The sequence below is a fragment of the Danio rerio genome, chromosome 12 (genome assembly GCF_049306965.1).
Source record: "Danio rerio strain Tuebingen ecotype United States chromosome 12, GRCz12tu, whole genome shotgun sequence".
Taxonomy (NCBI): Eukaryota; Metazoa; Chordata; class Actinopteri; order Cypriniformes; family Danionidae; genus Danio; species Danio rerio.
In genome coordinates, this window is record NC_133187.1 from 4,888,668 (window position 1) to 4,907,500 (window position 18,833).

Sequence of the window (18,833 nt, forward strand, 5' to 3'; positions counted from 1 at the left end):
TATTGCATTACGGCCACTTTATTAGGTACAGCTTACTAGTACCGGGCTGGACGCCCTTTTGCACCCTACAGCGCCCTTCAGAAATGCCTTAATATGGATTTTGGTCCATATAGACATGATAGCATCACGAAGTTGCTGCAGATTTGTCGGCCGCACATCCATGATGCAAATCTCCCATTCCACCACACACCAAAGGTGCTCTATTGGAGGCCATTTGAGTACAGTGAACTCATTGTCATGCTCAAGAAACCAGTCTGAGATGATTCACGCTTTATGACTTGGTGTGTTATCCTGCTGGAAGTAGCCATCAGAAGATGAGTACACTGTGTCCTAAAGGGATAGACATAGTCAGCAATATTACTCAGGTAGGCTGTGGTGTTGACACGATGCTCAATTGGTACTAATGAGCCCAAAGAATGGCAAGAAAATATCCCCCACATCATTACATCACCACCATCAGCCTGAACCGCTTATACAATAAAGGATGGATCCATGCTTTCATGTTGTTGATGCCAAATTCTGACCCAACCATCCGAATGTGGCAGCAGAAATCGAGACTCATCAGAGCAGGCAACGTTTCTCCAATCTTCTATTGTCCAGTTTTAGTGAGCCTGTGCCAGTTGTAGCCTCAGTTTCCTGTTCTTAGCTGACAGGAGTGGCACCCGGTGTGGTCTTCTGCTGCTGTAGCCCATCTGCCTCAAGGTTGGACGTGTTGTGTGTTCAGAGATGCTCTTCTGCAGACCTCGGTTTAACAAGTGCTTATTTGAGTTACTGTTGCTTTTTTCATCAGCTGGAACCAGTCTGACCATTCTCCTCTGACCTCTGGCATCAACAAGGCATTTGTGCCCACAGAACTGCTGCTCACTGGATATTTTCTCTTTTTTTCAGGCCATTCTCAGTAAACCCTAGAGATGGTTGTGCGTAAAAATCCCAGTAGATCAGCAGTTTCTGAAATACTCAAACCAGCCCGTCTGGCACCAACAATCATGCCACGTTCAAAGTCACTTAAATCACCTTTCTTCCCCATTCTGATGCTCAGTTTGAACTGCAGCAGATCGTCTCGACCATGTCTACATGGTGTACCTAATAAAGTGGCTGGTGAGTGCACATGTTACACAGATTTTCTTTTACAATTTTTGGTGTCATTTACAAGATTGTAGAAATAAAGATATTAAATATAAAAAATATAAAAATGCTAATATTAACTTTAAGCATGAGGGAGATATTTAGGTTTAAAGGGTTTGGGCAGACACGTTATGAAGAATTTCATTTAAAATATCTTAATATCTTTGTGTTCTGAAGATAAACGACAGTCTCAGAGACATTGAATCGTCATGAAGGTGAGTAATTAATACCACACTTTTCATTTTTGGGTGAACCAATTCTTGAAATGATTACTATGAGAATTTCACATTCTATTGTGAAGAAATGCTGTTATCATATTTGTAAGTGTTGAGATAAGTATCAGCAGTTTTTACCTTTGCGAGTAGGATGTGCTTTAGTGCTCTTCGCTGTGCTGCTCTGAGAAAGAGTCTCCATAATCCACTGTAGAGAAGAGGTACAGAACTCTATCTGCATATACAAGAGTATCAATCAATCAGCAATAGTCCATATACACTCTTATTAGATAAACCTGGACCACTTTATTAGATATGTCTCTGTGAGTGCAGAAAATATTAGGCATAAAATATATCCTGGAGATTGTTATCATAGAATTAAGCCGCTTTTATTCCAGCCGAAATAAAACAAATAAGACTTCCTCCAGAAGAAATAATATTATCAGACATACTGTGAAAGTTTTCTTGCTCTGTTAAACATAATTTTTAAACATCAATGTTTTAAAAAGAAAGGTTCTCAGTGGGTTGTGATTTGTTAAACAGTAAGCTCGCATCTTATTGGCTACAGGGCTCAAGTGACCCATATAGGAGGTGTGTGCTAGCAGGAAAGTCTCAAATACACCAACACACACACACACACACACACACACACACACACACACACACACACACACACACACACACACACACACACAAATCCAGCAGGATTCGTACAATTTGGACTCGAATACATCACTCAAATACATTACCGTCTATAAGTAATGTAAAACAATTCACTCCAAACTGAAATAAATATAATTTGATTGAATGTTTTGAATGTTTTATTAAATTATTTAACTTTTTTGCGATTATTTTCATTTTGCATTCTATTCAGCAATCGCAAAATCTCAAAAAACTAGGGGGTCTAATAAATGTTTCATTCACAGTACCTGCCTTTCATAAAGCTATTATTATCAAACTTTTGATTTGCAACTATTATCATTCAGTTTAATGCATTTGTCTATCATTGATCTTAATGTTTATTAAAAGAATAATTTTATGTCCTTAGATTTTGTCAGATTGTTGTCTGATCATTTGTAAGTTACAAATCACTGAAAGAGCTTTCAGAAATACCAATTACTAATTATTTTCACCTGATGATCTAAAAGTTGAACTTGCAAAGTACAATTAAAATGACTGTAAAGTACAGTACAGTGTTTTTGTGTATGTAAATGACTTGAGCCTGTGCTATTTAGTGGTTGTAATCACTGAATTACATACCATGAAATGTCACGAATGACCAATCAGAATCAAGTATTCCAGACAGCAGTGTAATAAAATACCGAAATCATATTATTATAGATACTCATCGTATTATTCTCACCTCTGACTCGACGGCTCTCAGTCTGCGGTCTACATCTCTCATCTCTGCTACTTGTCTGACCATACAATCCACTCTGAAACAAAACATCACCATTAATGTGTGGGAAATCCAAATGTTTTGATCACATATTTACTTGACTTGGTTTAAGTTGAAATGAAACTAAAGCACTATAGTGTAATATTATGGTGTGGTTCTCACATGTCTGTTATAAAGTAAATGTAAGAATGACTTTAAAGGGATAGTTCACCCAAAAATTCATTTAATCATCTTCAATTAGGGCAATGCAGTGGCGCAGTAGGTAGTGCTGTCGTCTCACAGAAAGAAGGTCGCTGGTTCGAGCCTCAGCTGGGTCTGTTGGCGTTTCTGTGTGGAGTTTGCATGTTCTCCCTGCGTTCGTGTGGGTTTCCTTTGTGTGCTCCGGTTTCCCCAACAGTCCAAAGAAATGTGGTAGTGGTGAATTGGGGAGGTTAAATTATCCATAGTGTATGAGTGTGAATGAGTATGTGGATGTTTCCCAGAGATGGGTTGCGGCTGGAAGGGCATCCGCTGCGTAAAAACGTGCTGGATAAGTTGGCGGTTCATTCCGCTGTGGCGACCCCAGATTAATAAAGGGACTCGCGGGGAGAACATGCAAACTCCACACAGAAACACAACTGACCCAGCTGAGGCTCGAACCAGCAACCTTCTTTCTGTGAGATGCGATAGCACTACCTACTGCGCCATCCCATTGCCTGTGAACCATCATTGTAAACAAAACAGTAAATCAAGATAAACATAAGTTTTCTTTGTGTGCGCCCTGCTTTTTATTAATTTCATCATTTACCTTCTATTCAATTGATTATGAATTGAATGAGCTACATATTCACATCATAATATCTTATGAGCCTTAAAAAAAATCAAATATGATAATCATTCATTCATTCATTTTCTGCCGCTTTTCCTGGGCTGGATCACGGGGACAGCAGTACGTTCACACCGAAAGTGGCGAGAGCGCCAAAGTAGCCGGAAGTCATTTATTTTCATAGGAGCTGGCGGCAATAAACAGCAAGGAGCAGCGCGACGTGTTTTCACCAGTGTTGGCATCGCGGAGGGTTGAAAACAAGTCAACTTTATGGTAATGAGCGATGACACGGATCGGCGGCAACCAATCAGAATGAAGAAGTCCACCGTTCGAGAGGAGTCCGGAGAAGACAGTACTGTGAACTTTGGTTTCGACCACAGTTGTTCACAAGAGTTTGATTATTGTGGTCGCCGAATTTCCAAATATTTACAATGTTTTCTTACAGGAACAAACATTAAATAAGTTTCTGGCGAGTGTTACTGTGCAATAATGTTATTATTTTTTCCTATAAAAAAGCGGGAATCTCATGTGACAGTATAAAACAGTATTGCTGCTTCAGGATATTTCAGACATATTGGATTATTAAGTGGAGCAAAGCCACAACACATGCAACTTAATCTTCAATTGTTAAATGATTTTGATAAGAAGTGCTCACCATTTTCACGCTAGAAATCATGTTTTATGCAGGAATGTAACTGATATGCTGCAACGGCCCCTTTAAATACGAGATCAATGTAGCGAACTTTGCTGCTCTCGCTGCCAAAGCTGAAGGCAGACAGGGTTGTCGCTAGGGCGGTCAGAGTGACCTTGGACGCTCTCACCGCCTCTGGTGTGAATGCACGCCCTACCTTTTTTTTCAACGAGAGCTAGCGGCGATAAGCGAGGTGTGTTTTTGCCAGTGTGGGAGTCCAGGAGAGTTGAAATCAAATTAACTTTATAGTAATGAGCTATGATGCGGCTCGATGGCAAGTAATCGGAATGAAGAAGTCCACGGCTTCAGAGGAGCCCAGAGAACAAAGTACTGTGAACTTTGGTTCCGACCACAGTTGTTTGATTATTGCGGTAACTGGATTTCCAATTATTTACAATGTTTTCTTACAGGAACATACATTAAATAAGTTACTGGTGAGTTACCAATGTGCAGTTATATATATTTATCTTTAAAAAAACAGAAATCTCATGCGACAGTACAAAACAGTATTGCAGCTTCAGGATATTTCAGACACATAGACACATTGGCAAATTAAGTGGAGCAAAGCCATTCAACTAGATCTTCCATTGCTAAATGATTTTGATAAGAAGTGTGCAACATTTTGATTTGCTGCAATGGCCCCTTTAAATACAAGATCAATGTAGCGAATGTTGACGCTCTCGCCGCTGGAGCTGAAGGCAGACAGTGTTGTCGCCAGGGCGGCCAGAGCGACCTTTGACACTCTCGCTGCCTTCGGTGTGAACGCACAGCTAGGAGAGAACTCCAGAGTTTCCTCTCTCCAGACAATTCCTCCAGCTCCTCCGGGGAGATCCTGAGGTATTCCCAGGGCAGCCGTGAGACATAGTCCCTCCAGCGTGTGCTGGGTCTTCCCCGAGGCCTCCTCCCGGTAGGACATGCCTGGAACACCTCCCTTGGTAGGTGTCCAGGAGACACCCGAAACAACCAAAACAACCTTAGCTGACTTCTCTCGATGTGGAGGAGCAGCGGCTCTACTCCGAGCTCCTCCCGAGTGTCAATATGATATGATACTCCATATGGAATAAAGTATCGATAAACTGTTCTATTTTTAAAAAATATGTTGGTTATATGGGTCTTTTTAAAACACTTTCTTTTAAATTATTATTCTACTCTAAGGTACACTTTTTTGTGTACTTTTTACAGTACTCATTGTAAAGTTGTACCAGTATGTCCTAATGGCACCTGTGGAAAAGTTTGACTCACTTAGCAGCCATGCGTTTGAGCCTCTGGGAGTCGGAATCTCTGTGTTTTTTGTTCTCAAGAGCCAGATAGTTCTCCTTCTGCTGGTTCTCCCATTTCACCAGCTTGTTCGCTTCTGGACCCTTTACCCTCAGGGCTATAATTAAAAAAGGTAAATACACACAATTTATACATTCCATTACATTGACTTTGCTAATCTTCAAGAAATCTTTATTCATGAATTCATACAAAAACATTAAATTCTGTTATTAATTTCTCATTTTCTCAGTGATGGGTTGCGGCTGGAAGGGCATCCGCTGCGTAAAACGTGCTGGATAAGTTGGCGGTTCATTCCGCTGTGGTGACCCCAGATTAATAAAGGGACTAAGCCGAAAAGAAAATGAATTAATTAATTTCTCATTTCATGTTTAATCCTAAAACCATTGTATGTCTTCAGGACACAAACGTAGATATTTTAGATATAATGTGAGAGTTCCTCCATAAACAGCAATAGTCCGAGACTTTCAAAGCCCCAAAAAGAAACTAAAAACATTCCATTTTGACTTCAGTGGTTTTACTATAATCATATCAAACTCCAGAAACACTTTTTTGCACCAAATTATTTTGTAATAAAATGTTAATATTAGTGCAGATGAGTGTGCGCATTTACTACAGACAGTACAACGTATAGACGAATTACCAACCTACGTCACACAAGACGTCACATGGGTTCCCGGTTGCAAAAAAAAGACCGGTTGCCAAATTCGAAAGATGTCTGTGGACTTTGGGGAAAACCGGAGCACCCAGAGGAAACCCACGCGAACACAGGGAGAACATGCAAACTCCACACAGAAATGCTAACTGAGCCGAGGATCAAACCAGCGACCTTCTTGCTGTGAGGCGACAGTATGTGCCACCGCCAAATGTAGCAAAGTAAGAGTACTGATTTTTCTCTAATAATTTACTTGAGTAAAAGTGCACATATTTAATTGTACTCAAAAAGTACAAGTTACCCAATAACTTTACTCAAGTAAATTTACCGTAGTAAATGTAACTCGTTAGTACCCACCTCTGGGTGCGAGTTAACTAAAGATAGTACGAAGTATTGCCATTTGAGTCATCAGTACAACACACAAGCACTGTATTGTCTGTAGTAAACGTGCACCCTGACTACGCGGGATACTGTTAAATAAAGTCCTTTTTTTGTGTGTTTTTTTGGCACACAAAAGTGTTCTTGGAGTTTTGTTTGATTACAGCTGAACCAATTAAACAACTGTTTTTGGTTCCTTTTCTAGACTTGCTGTCTATGGAGGATGGGGGAGCTCTTAGATTTCATCTAAAATTTCTTACTTTGTGTTCAAAGACTGGAACGACATGAGAGTGACTAATTAATAACAGAATTATCCTTTTTGAGTGAACTAACCCTTTAAACTGTACTTTTCTAGTTAAACTTTACCAAATCGTTGGGTTTTGGCGGACGGCACTTTGCGTAGGTATCTTTTGATCAGGATGTTGATGTGAGAGAAGATGATAAATGGCGGCGCGAGCGTTGGACGTGAATGATACTCCACTATCAGATTGTACCGCTGAAACTTCCAGTATTTGTCGCTGTGCTCCTGAACCTTAGTAAACGTATAGCTGCAGAAAAACACAAAGCAACACACAGATGATTTGACAGTCATTTATAGAAAATGGATGTACAGATATATAAATACCTGAATGTGGCGATGAGCAGGTTAATAAGTAAAATGTTGGTGACTAGTAAGAAGATGACCAACAAAATGACCACAAGCCAGTTGTGGCTGGTGTCCCTGCACGGCTCTATCCCTTCATTAATCAACGTCAGATTATCTGTGCAGTCTCTTTCCCAGTGTTTGCCAGCTTAACACACACAGACATGATCCAGTCAGTGGATGGATGCTAACTAAAAGCAGCAAAATCAGAAGTGAACATACTGTCTATTTCTTCCACAGGGATGTCTCCGAATATGTGCAGATATGGCCTGTACAACACTCGCCGAAACACTCTAGCAGGGCTCGGATCGTACTGGTATAGTAGAGCTTGATTGGCTACTCCATATGCAATTAACCACACCAGCAGGAAGAACAGGAAGAAGAACGCATGCTTTATCTAAAATTCATGCAAAACACAAAGACGAGATATTTGATTTAGTTGCTGTATTTTAACTGTAAAATTTGCTTTAACAATCAAATGCTAAAATATATGCAGTGGGTAGCATTTTAAACACTTTAAAGACTTGCACACTATGGACTTATTGCAATTTACACTTCTCATTGTCATTTATGTGGAGTTGCAAGTTATTTTTTTATTTTATAACTAACTAAGAAGAACAAAAAATGTCAACTTGTGTAAAAAGCATGTTAAGTCACGACAGCAAAAAAAAAAAAAAAAAAAAAATATATATATATATATATATATATATATATATATATATATATATGTTTGTTTGTTTTTTTTGCTGTCTTGACTACATACTTTTTTTTACATGCAACCAGAAATCTTGCCTAGGGTGCCAAATTGCTTAGGGACGGGCCTGGATCCTAGGGTTGGCTGCAGGGGGCGATAGGGAGACGTCCCTCCATTGCTCCACTACACGGAGATGGGTGGCTCCTGGCTGATGACCCTGCAGCCAGCCTAAATGGCACCGGCGGAGATGTGTCAGTCAGAAATGCCTTGCAGGTAGTTCTACCTGGGCTTACTTCTAATTTCAGTCCCTTTCTAGTAGTGTTTTCATGGATTGTGCAAATATACATAGCATATTAATCAGTTTATCTAGCATCAACGCATTTTAAAAGTATGGAACGGATCAAAAAATGTCCTCTCTCTGCTCATGTGGTGACAGGACATTCACCTACAAATGGCTTGATTTTATAGCAGTGTATCATAATCATTAATGATTTTCAAACATTTAACACCTCACTGTTTGTCTCACCATTTTGCCGAGTATGATGATTTTGGGACCCAGCTCTTTATGAATAGCAAAAATGTATATGAGTCGGAGAGTGAAGACCATGTAGTCCACACACAGTATACCACGACCCATGTTGAACGACCAGCTGAACATCCTGAAGCAGAAACAGAGATACACGGGCACAGGTGATCAACAAAAAAGAAAGCAGAACTGACACCTCTAAAGTTTGATGAATATTTAGGAAATCCTGCCACTGCCAAAATTAACCACAAATATATGAAATAATGTATTTGAATAATTAAGTGGAAAATATAGTAAAAGTAGTTCAGTAGGGAGTACACTGAACCCAGTCATTCCTTTGTTTTTACAACCAGTTACTGCACACAATAAATCCTAATGATAATGTGTCATGTCACAAAATTTATAAAACAGGCACGAAGTAAAGTTTACCTCTGGCAAGTTTTCATTTTTCATCAAAATTGCTGTTCAATTAAAATGGTTAAATGACATATATTTGCATTACAATCACATACAGTTGAAGTCAGAATTATTAGCCCCTCTGAATTATTAGACCACTTATTTATTTTTCCCCCTATTTCTGTTTATGGAAAGAATTTTTTCCACACATTTCTAAACATAACAGTTTTAATAACAAATTTCGGTCCCACTTTATATTAAGTGTCCTTAACTACTATGTACTAACATCAAAAAAATAAATACAATGTACTTACTGTGTTTATAGTGTATTTGAGAACACTTGTGGTGCTTTTGAGTTGGGATGGAGGTTGGGTTATTGACAGGTTTGGTGGTATGGGTAGGTTTAAGGGTGGATTAAGGTGTATGGGATGGTCAACAGCGTATTTACAAATTTAATTACAAAAGTTAATTACAGATGTAGTTACATACATGTATTAAATCAAGCATAAGTACACAGTAAATACATGTATTTACACAAAAAGTACATTGTAACAAACTATTAATTCCTGTGTAAGTACATATTAGTTAAGGCCACTTAATATAAAGTGGGACCCAAATTTCTATTAACTGATTGATTTTATCTTTGCCATGATGAGAGTAAATAATATTTGACTAGATATTTTTCAAGACACTTCGATACAGCTTAAAGGACTACAGTGATGTTTTCTATATTCATGCTTCGTCTCAAAGTCTGCATGCATTGGATACTGTTTACCATGGTGCACTTTGATTTATAACTCATTTTAAATCCCTTACTCATCGTTGTGTGCTGTATACTAGGGTATGTTGGTCTGCTTTGTCTATTTGTAGGCTCATGCATTGGCATGTCCTTGTTTACAAATCTATACTGGGTTTACTCCCATCATTTGTTCAGAATTACATTTGTAAAAAGCCTGTTCTTAACTATGGTCTTCGGTCACAGGGTATTTATTTACTGTCTGTTCCTAAAGTGCGGACTGAGATGGGGGAAAAAAGGCTTTTAAATACGCAGCACCTTTTGCTTGGAACAATCTGCAAACACAGTTGCAGTTTAAAGAATTTATTTCACTGAATGCTTTTAAAAAGACTGTATAAAGATTTATAAGTTGAAACACAGGTTTGTAGATCATTTGAATAGTTTGTCAGTGTGATTCATGTTAACTGTATATTGTTTTTTGTATGTTGTCTTTTGGACTCATGTGACTTGTGTACTGCCTTATCTTGACCAGGACGCTCTTGTAAAAGAGATTTTTAATCTCAGTAGCCGCATTTCCACTATCGGGCCAGTGCAAGCCAGGGCTTTTATCGGGCCAGGCCGGGCCAATCACCTGGGAGGTTGAGCAGTAAGGCCGAAATCTTGTCGCGTTTCCACTGTCTGGCTAGTAGCTGTCAAGCAAACCCCGCCCCCTAGAACATCCCCCGAATCGAACGTCACTCAATCCGCCCACTTCAGCGGGAATCAGGCAGATAAAGCACACCACATCATGACGAAACTATTAAAATTAGGACAACCAAAACAAACAAATGACACGTTACTGTACAGCAGTACAATGTATGTCTATACGCACATACCTGTGTGTTCTCATTCATCATATTCATTTACTCGCCAACCCGCTGTTGGCATTGAAATCCAGTGGTCTTGCCACTAAAGGAGGGACCCAGCGCATGGATCGCACACATCCATAATATAACACCACATATATAAAATAATAATAAGAAGAAAAAGAAAAAAAAACGCGGCATCAACAGAGCTGTGAAGGGAGCGCTCTTTTTCTCGGTCTCACACACACATACAGGCATCTGATCGTGCACAAACACACCTTTTAAACTTGACAAAAACTCTTGAAAACCTTTACTGTCTGCTCTGTCTTTAATATGGTTTAAAGATTATTATGCTTTATTGAAACATCAAGGAGGATGCAGCAAAGAAAAGTCACTTATAAATTAAAACTTTATTATTTTATGCAACAGCCTTACATTTAAAAGGGAAACATAAGGGCGATCATACCAAGTCTATAAGGCTAGATGTTTTCTTTCTCTTATTTATTTATTTGTTTGGCGCATGTAGCCTTCTCGTGTGCGATCGGAAAACTGTGTCCGCACTCCGCCTCTCCTTTCACTCCGCCCTGAAGCCCCAGTTGGCCCTCTTTGGCCCAAGGTATTTGGCTGGCAGAAAAAGGCCGGCCGGTGGCCCCAGGAAAGCCCCGATTTGGCCCGATTAGGCCCCGGAAGTGACAGTGGAAACGCGACTGGCCTTGGCTCGCTCGCTTTAGGCGCGATAGTGGAAAGGCGACTAATGTGTCTTTCCTGGTAAAATAAAGGTTACAATAAAGTGACATTTAAAAGCTTAACTATGTTAATTAGGATAACTAGGCAGGTTAGGGTAATTAGGCAAGTTATTGTATAACGATGGTTTGTTCTGGATGCAGTCGAGAAAAAAATATAGCTTAAAGGGGCTAATAATTTTCTCTTTAAAATGTTTTTCTTTTTAATTAAAAACTGCTTTTTATCTAGCCGAAATAAAACAAATAAGACTTTCTCCAGAAGAAAAAATATTATCAGACACACTGTAAAAATGTCCTTGCTCTGTTAAACATCATTTGGGAAATATTAAAAAAGAAGAAAAAAAGGGGCTAATAATTCTGACTTCAACTGTATATAATCAATATATTTGATACGTGTGTTTGTGTGACTAACAAAAGCAAGTTATAAAAGCCCCTGTGCAAATTATTATATATTAATCAATGAATTAGAGTACAAACATAGCTAAACATTTAAAGACAGAGATGTAATTTGTTCAGTAAACCTCAGTTCATAGTAAATAGGCAATTTATATTAAGTTTTGCCCTCTGTTGAGTCACAAACAAACCAAACTGCTCTGTGACAAACCATATAATTGTATTGAACCTACAATCTAGAGTAATGTTATTCTTTATACCGCTTATAGTAAACCGTCAAGGGTGTTTACCTGCAGCACAAACCAGTAATAAAGAGGGAAATGGCAAGAACATCAAACTTATTCCACACATCCTGAGCATACAAAAACAACGTCTGAGGAAACTTCTTATTGCCTGCAATGAAAGCCTGGTAATCAGAAAGAAATAGGAAAGAAATCAAAGTTAAATAAACCGCATAGATTTACCATTAGATTAATTGTACGAGAGCATGAGTAGGAAAAAAAGCATCTACCATACCTCCTGAATCTCCTGACACACTAAAGTGAAGACCCAGAAATACAGCACATACTCCGAAACCGCCGGGCCATCAGGGGGAGGCGGCTTGAAGTCGACCAATAGCACGTAGGCGTACAGAAACAGGAAGAGGAAGTACATCAGAAGGTTGCCGATGAACGAGGTGACAGGAGCGTACCAGAACTGCTTCCAGCGGGAGACCACAAAGCTACTCTTCTTTGGTTTGATGAATGCAGGAGCTCCTGATGACAGAAAGACTTATAATTTCAGCCGTTCTGCTCCAAATCAACAATGAACTAGTTTCTATAAATGCTTCTGAAAATGTTCAAAATGGAGCTGCATGGTGGCACAGTGGGTAGCACTGTCGCTTCACAGCAAGAAGGTTGCTGGTTCGAGCCCCGGCTAGGTTAGTTGGCATTTTTGTGTGGAGTTTGCATGTTCTTACTGTGTTTGTGTGGGCAGGGGGTGCCCTCTATGGCAAGGGTCAACAAACTTGTTCCTGGAGGGCCGGTGTCCTGCAGATTTTAGCTTCAACCCTAATCAAACACATCTGAACAAGCTAATTAGGGTCTTACTAGATATACTTGAAACACCTAGGCAGGTGTGTTAAGGCAAGTTGGAGCTAAACCCTGCAGGGACACCGGCCCTCCAAGACTGAGATTGGTGATCCTTGCTCTATGGAATAAAATTACTATCATAAATATTTTGTTCTTTAATAAAATTCACGCATCTGTAATCATAAAATCGTAAAGGAAAACGGAACATACTCGTAATTTTACGAGGGTACAATTCCAAAATCTGCGATTAGAACAGGCACAGATACAACATTTTCTTTGTCTGTTTGTACATGACTGATAAATTTACGATGGGTGTACAAACAAGAAATACAGTTTCACCACGGACACGACAACTTGATTACGAGTACGAATCAAAAAGCGACACTTCACTGTCAAAATTACGTCACCGCTGTCACAGGCATTAATAAACAAGCGAGAGCCATCGATCACAACCGTCTCAGGTAAGATTTTCGTTTTTTCCCTCTTTGAGAAATGTCCGTCATGAGCTGTAATAAAGGTGGAGACTTAATGAGGTCCTTTTTTCGCTGTGTTTCTTGGACATTTTACAGAATCAATCATTAAGAATGGGCCTGGGATTGTGAGCATAATGTAAGTTAACGTTACAGGCAGTAAGCGCAGAATATCTCTGTGAATCACTTAACATGACATCTGTCGATTAAGTAACCCTTTTTAAAGCCAGATCAACCACTGATCTATAATGTAATGAAGTTACCAGCAAAAGGCAAGTTAAATATTTGAGGGTTTGTGTTTATCAGAGGTGTGTAATTTTAAACATTTTTATGAGACTATGCTGGGAGCTCGAGTCTCCAGCAAGCGCACTGTTGTGATCGATGGCTCTCGTTTGTTTATTAATGCCTGTGACAGCGGTGACGTAATTTTCACAGTGGAGTGTCCCTTTTTGATTCGTACTCGTAATCAGGTTGTCGTGTCCGTGGTGAAACCGTATTTCGTGTTTGTAAAGTACACCCATCGTAAATGTATCCGTCACGTACAAACAGACAAAGAAAATGTTGTATCTGTGTCTGTTTTAATTGCAGATTTTGGAATTGTACCCTTGTAAAATTACAAGTACATTACGATTCTTTTACGAAATTATAATTACAGATGCATGAATTTTCTCGCACAAAATATTTATGACAGTGATTTTATTCCATACCCTCTGACAGGCGAAATGTCACGTATGAAAATGAAGGCCGAGGGGTGGGGGGATAGGGGGGGTTATGGGGAAAAGGGGGATCGCGGATGAAAGTGAAGAGCGGGGGAAGGGAGGTGGGTGATCATGGATAAAAGTGAAGTGCGGAGTGGTGGTTGAGGGTGTGGGGTTTTTTTATGGGGATGGGTATGTGGGGTGGCGTGCAAGGCGCTCCTTGATAATGTCTCCAGGGGCCCTAAATCTATGGGTCCTTACAATCGTCCTAGCTTCCTCCCCCTAGTGGCACCCCATACAGTATAGATGAATTGGGTTAGCTAAATTGTCTGTAGTGTATGTGTGTGAATTGAAGTGTATGGATGTTTCCCAGAGATGAGTTGTGGCTGGAAGGGCATCTGCTGCGATAAACATATGCTGGATAAGTTGGCAGTTCATTCTACTGTGGTGACCCCGGATTAATAAAGGGACTAAGCCGAAAAGAAAATGAATGAATGAAATTGTTCAAAATCAGAAGTCCAACCTTTAGCTGTTCGCCTGATATTTTCTGAGTCCTTATGCTCGGCTTCGTTTCTAAAGATTATAAGATTGATAAAGAAATTTGGTTGGTGTTGACAGACATATTTACGCATGAAGTACAGAATAAAAGCTGATGTACTGATGTTTATTGTCATTGAAGGAGAAGACGGTCTCTTCATATTGTCTGTCTATTTCTGAACATGGAGGTGCCATCACTGATTTCTCTTTTTCTGCTTGATCTGTCTTCCTAGGAGGAAAAAAGTCAAAAGTTCATTAGGGTTGGGCGATTAATCAAAGGCGATTTTCATGTTTTTGATAGTAAAACCGGCTTTGTACAACCGCCTCCAGCAGCTGATCTGACCTCACATGAAAATACCACATTTAGTCTGGTGACGCGACGACATTAATCGAATTATGTGTTATAACATGTAAAATAGGATCATGAAAGAAACATTCTAAAAGCAACTCATGTAAATGTTTCAATCTTATTATTATGCTAATTAAATTAAGGCAAATAATTTGATTACTGATGTCCATGTAAACATGGTCACTGTTTAACACAGGTTGTTATGCACATTTGTCGAAGGAAGTTAAAAGTTAGTGGTAATGTGAGGACATTCACATGCTGCTGTACCTGTATTCAATGAAGTTGCTGTAGCAGACAGGAGGACAGATTATCACTAGCAGGATTCTCCAGAGCGGAGTTCCTCTCTCTATATCCCCCCACCAGATCTGAGACAGCAGAGACTGAACAAAAAGACACTGTTTAAAAAAACTCAGCTCATTTTAAAATACAAGACAGCCATTAAAGCTCATGCAAAAACTCAAATTCTGTTATTAATTACTCAACCTCACATCATTCCAATCCTTTGTTTTTATTTGAAATGAAAACACACACATTTAAAAAAAAACTAAAAACAAGAAAAACCCCATCCTCTGACAGCGATCCACTCGTCTGTGATCTACAACACAAACACTGTAAATTGAGGGTATTTATAACAAGTTTCAAATATAGATGTGTCAAATTAAAAAAAGGCTTAATGTCAAAAACTCCACAATAATTCTGTAATCATTGCATGCATCATTAATAAATATTCCAAAAACAAAAATATTTTCCATTGTGATGAATATATATATATCAATTAGTGACAGAATATAATGTATTGTTTTTTGCCAATTTTGACAGCTGTTTGGGGGATTATTTTATGAGGCCAAACTCTACTTTGACCTATAGTGAAAGGCTGAATAAGTTAAAGCCTACCTGATCAATGTAGCCTGACGGATGAACAAATACAATTAAAACCTTATGAAAAAATGGGATATCTTGTAAGATACTGGTTAATCCAAACATAGTATTATTTTATACATTTTGGGCATGAAATCCATGCTGGATCCACCCTTCTGATGGGATCCGTTTAATCCTGATTTTTTTTTAATCAAAGTGATTGAAATCCTACAAAAAAGGTCTGGAAAAACCCAAACTAAAGGTTTGATCTGGATCAAAACCAAGATTGGATTGTGTGATCTAATCCAATTACGTAATTCGTTTTTTTCCTTTGAAAAACCCATTTTAAAGATTTTATCCAATCTATTATCCAAAATCCTAGTGGATTACTTTTGAAAAATCGGACCCAGGGCCCAGTTTTTCAAAAGTAAAACAGTGGGATTTTTGTATCAAAGATTGAATCAAATCTTGGAAATGGGTTTTTCAAAATTAACAGAGGCATTTTGAATTAAGATCAGACCATGTAATCTAGGGGTGTCCAATCTCAGTCCTGGAGGGCTGGTGTCAAGGGCCCGGTTTTTCAAAAGTAATCCACTAGGATTTTGGATAAGAGATTGGATCAAATCTTGAAAATGGGTTTTTCAAAAGAAAAAATGAATTACATAATTGGATTAGATCGTGTAATAATCACGCTAATAATTCTGACTTCAACTGTATATTTTAACAGTGTCTCTGTGATTTTTTTTATGTCCTTCTATTTTGTGTCTTATTCAATTAGTCTGGCTGAGATTCATTTGAAGGTGCTGCATAATTGCTGAATTGTTTGCAAGTGGTTTTGGTGCAGTTCTGATTGTAGGGAGGTGGGCTTAGGGATGGGGTAATAACACTGATTACATTTTGCTAACAAATATGCATCTTTTACACTATTGAGTGTTATGTTTTCACAAAAAGTTCTATAAAACAAAAACAAAAAGAAGCGACAGGTTGAACACACCAAGCAAACTAGCCGGATGGATGCTCACTGAGGGCCTGATGCTGCTCAAAGGCTGACCGCTAACAGGATGTGTCCTAGAGTTAAGAGTCAACAGTGCAACCCAAAAGAATTACATTGCCCATAATTAACATGCACACTAATCTGATGCAGACGACACCAAGCAAACAAAGTCATTTCTGCCGTTTTTTGCCTCGCAAAAGTGTTCTCAGAACTTCATTATAAAAAATAATTGAATCACTTTTGGTCCTTTAACGCAGGGGTTCCCAAACTTTTCAGCCCGCGACCCCCAAAATAACAATGCCAGTGACTCGCGACCCCCAATATCCTCTGAGGTGGTTATAAATACAGAAACCTTGCATACAATGACGCAGACACACCAATTAAATTTGTGTCAGTGCTTTAAATGTGCCAGAAAGTATAACCTGATGTTAGAAAATCAAAATGCATCTGACACTATTGCTGCCTTTAATATAATGTAATTACCCCAGGGGTCGCAATCCAATAGAACTAGTAACTATAAGCTACTATAGTAACTATATAGTATATAGTAACTTTAAACGACTATTTTTATTTTCAGTATAGTTATGGATAAAATATGTTAATTCTTATGGTTTAATAAAAATAAATAGATTTTTGGAAATCACCAGGCGACCCCCCTTCATTGCCCCGCGACCCCTCGGGGGGTCCCGACCCCTACTTTGAGAACCACTGCTTTACCGGACTTTAAACACGTAATGTAATGTGAATTTATATCTCCCATGTATTGTGTAGGGCCATACATTTGTAAGATTTGAGATACCACAAATATTTTGATGTCTTTGACAATTCAAACATGAGCTGAAAACACAGAGAAAATCGGCGCCACAACCCACCAGGTGGGAATGCGGGAAAACCAGCTCCTCTCCTTTCCTTCATTTACATTTGAAACATCTTTTGAATCACTGCGAAGGGTGTGCCTTTACCTAGAGAGTTATATTCAAATGAGAAACTCTTCCACTAAATGCAAATTACTTTTGTTATTCAACACACCCCTTCCCTCGAGAACATTTTTGGATTGACTACTTTTGACTACTTAAGAGGAAGTTTCAATGTAAATGTTCAGGGCGATTCTGTAATCAGATCATCCCATAGCGTGAATGCTCCATCCTATGTATATTTTGAAGTCAGGTATGCATCTTTTGATCTTGGATTTATCTTCGAGAATATGATGTTTTGCATTGATTGTTTATAAATTGACTGAATGAATTGGCATAATAAATTTACCTGACTATTTAATTGTTATGTTTTAAATTATTCAAACAGAGTTCGCATTATGATCCCTAGTAGATTACTTTAAGTCCATAACCCCAGAAGCCCCTGTACAGGTTAGTAACGGACTAAAACAAGATAGACGGAGCAGGGTGGCACGCTATACAATGTTCTTAGAGCTCCAACTAACACATTGGCATTCATTCAAGTATACTTAGACTGTAAACGGCCAATAATGGGATTTCTATTTAGAACAGGGGTCACCAACCTTTTGGAAACTGAGAGCTACTTCTTGGGTACCGATTAGTATGAAGGGCTACCAGTTATTAAATAACAAATTTTTCTTAATTTACTTTTAATTATATGTTATTATTAATAATTAATAATATTCATCTTTGTGAAGACATTGATCATGTTAATGATTTCTCAAAGTAGTTGTTAAAATGATTTAACAAGGTAGATAAATATCAATATGCAACACTTCATTTGTCTGAAATAGTTTTTAAAGTTTTTTTAAATATATAACTTAAAGTAATATTCAAATTTACACCAATGCAAGTGTGATTAAAAAAGAATACCTATAAAAATATTAGATGCAGCTTACTCATATGTGGTGCTATGGTGAGCTATTTTCTAGAACAGGCCTGCGGGAAACTCATGTGAACCTGGCGGGCTACCTGGTGTTGTTGGTGACCCCTGATTTAGAACAACAAAGTATTGTATTGTATTGTTAAGACCAATCTGAATGTGGGTAGGGCCTTCATCTCTAAACTTATAATACCATTTAAATCATATGGTGGTTATTCAAAGTTACTAATAGTTTAAGTAAATTGGTCTACTTAGTTCTATAGTAATGGTCATGGTATGATGAAATAGTTTTGTCTTAGTAGATAGCAGATCTATAGGGGCCAGACAAAAACTATTCTAGACTGAGTAAGTAGGGTCCTGTCTTTTTAGAATAGTGGTTAATCGCCTCTGTTTAATGACCAAGACTGACATGCTTGTGTTTAAGAGATTGTATACTCAGCCGGGTTAGGGTTAGAGTTAGGGTTACTCAGGATGTTATAGAAATCCAAATGAACAAGAACAACAT

At 38.6% G+C, this 18,833-nt stretch overlaps 2 protein-coding genes across 3 annotated transcripts in view; both read right to left on the reverse strand.

The window, feature by feature from the left end:
• fra10ac1 (FRA10A associated CGG repeat 1) overlaps window positions 1–18,833 on the reverse strand; it is an 855,621-nt gene that overhangs the window by 13,946 nt on the left and 822,842 nt on the right. The window lies entirely within an intron of this gene.
• trpm4b3 (transient receptor potential melastatin 4b3) overlaps window positions 1–18,833 on the reverse strand; it is a 47,916-nt gene that overhangs the window by 8,662 nt on the left and 20,421 nt on the right. The window contains exons 16-27 of one of the 2 annotated variants that reach the window (NM_001328032.1): window positions 14,908–15,020; window positions 14,413–14,520; window positions 14,278–14,327; window positions 12,033–12,271; window positions 11,807–11,922; window positions 8,404–8,536; window positions 7,406–7,580; window positions 7,166–7,331; window positions 6,907–7,088; window positions 5,475–5,607; window positions 2,701–2,773; window positions 1,479–1,572 (exon numbers count right to left, since the gene is read on the reverse strand). In NM_001328032.1, coding sequence (NP_001314961.1) covers window positions 1,479–1,572; window positions 2,701–2,773; window positions 5,475–5,607; window positions 6,907–7,088; window positions 7,166–7,331; window positions 7,406–7,580; window positions 8,404–8,536; window positions 11,807–11,922; window positions 12,033–12,271; window positions 14,278–14,327; window positions 14,413–14,520; window positions 14,908–15,020 — 1,582 coding nt within the window. Of the gene's footprint in view, window positions 1–1,478; window positions 1,573–2,700; window positions 2,774–5,474; window positions 5,608–6,906; window positions 7,089–7,165; window positions 7,332–7,405; window positions 7,581–8,403; window positions 8,537–11,806; window positions 11,923–12,032; window positions 12,308–14,277; window positions 14,328–14,412; window positions 14,521–14,907; window positions 15,021–18,833 lie in introns of both variants that reach the window. The other variant, XR_012387463.1, reaches the window with a different exon arrangement.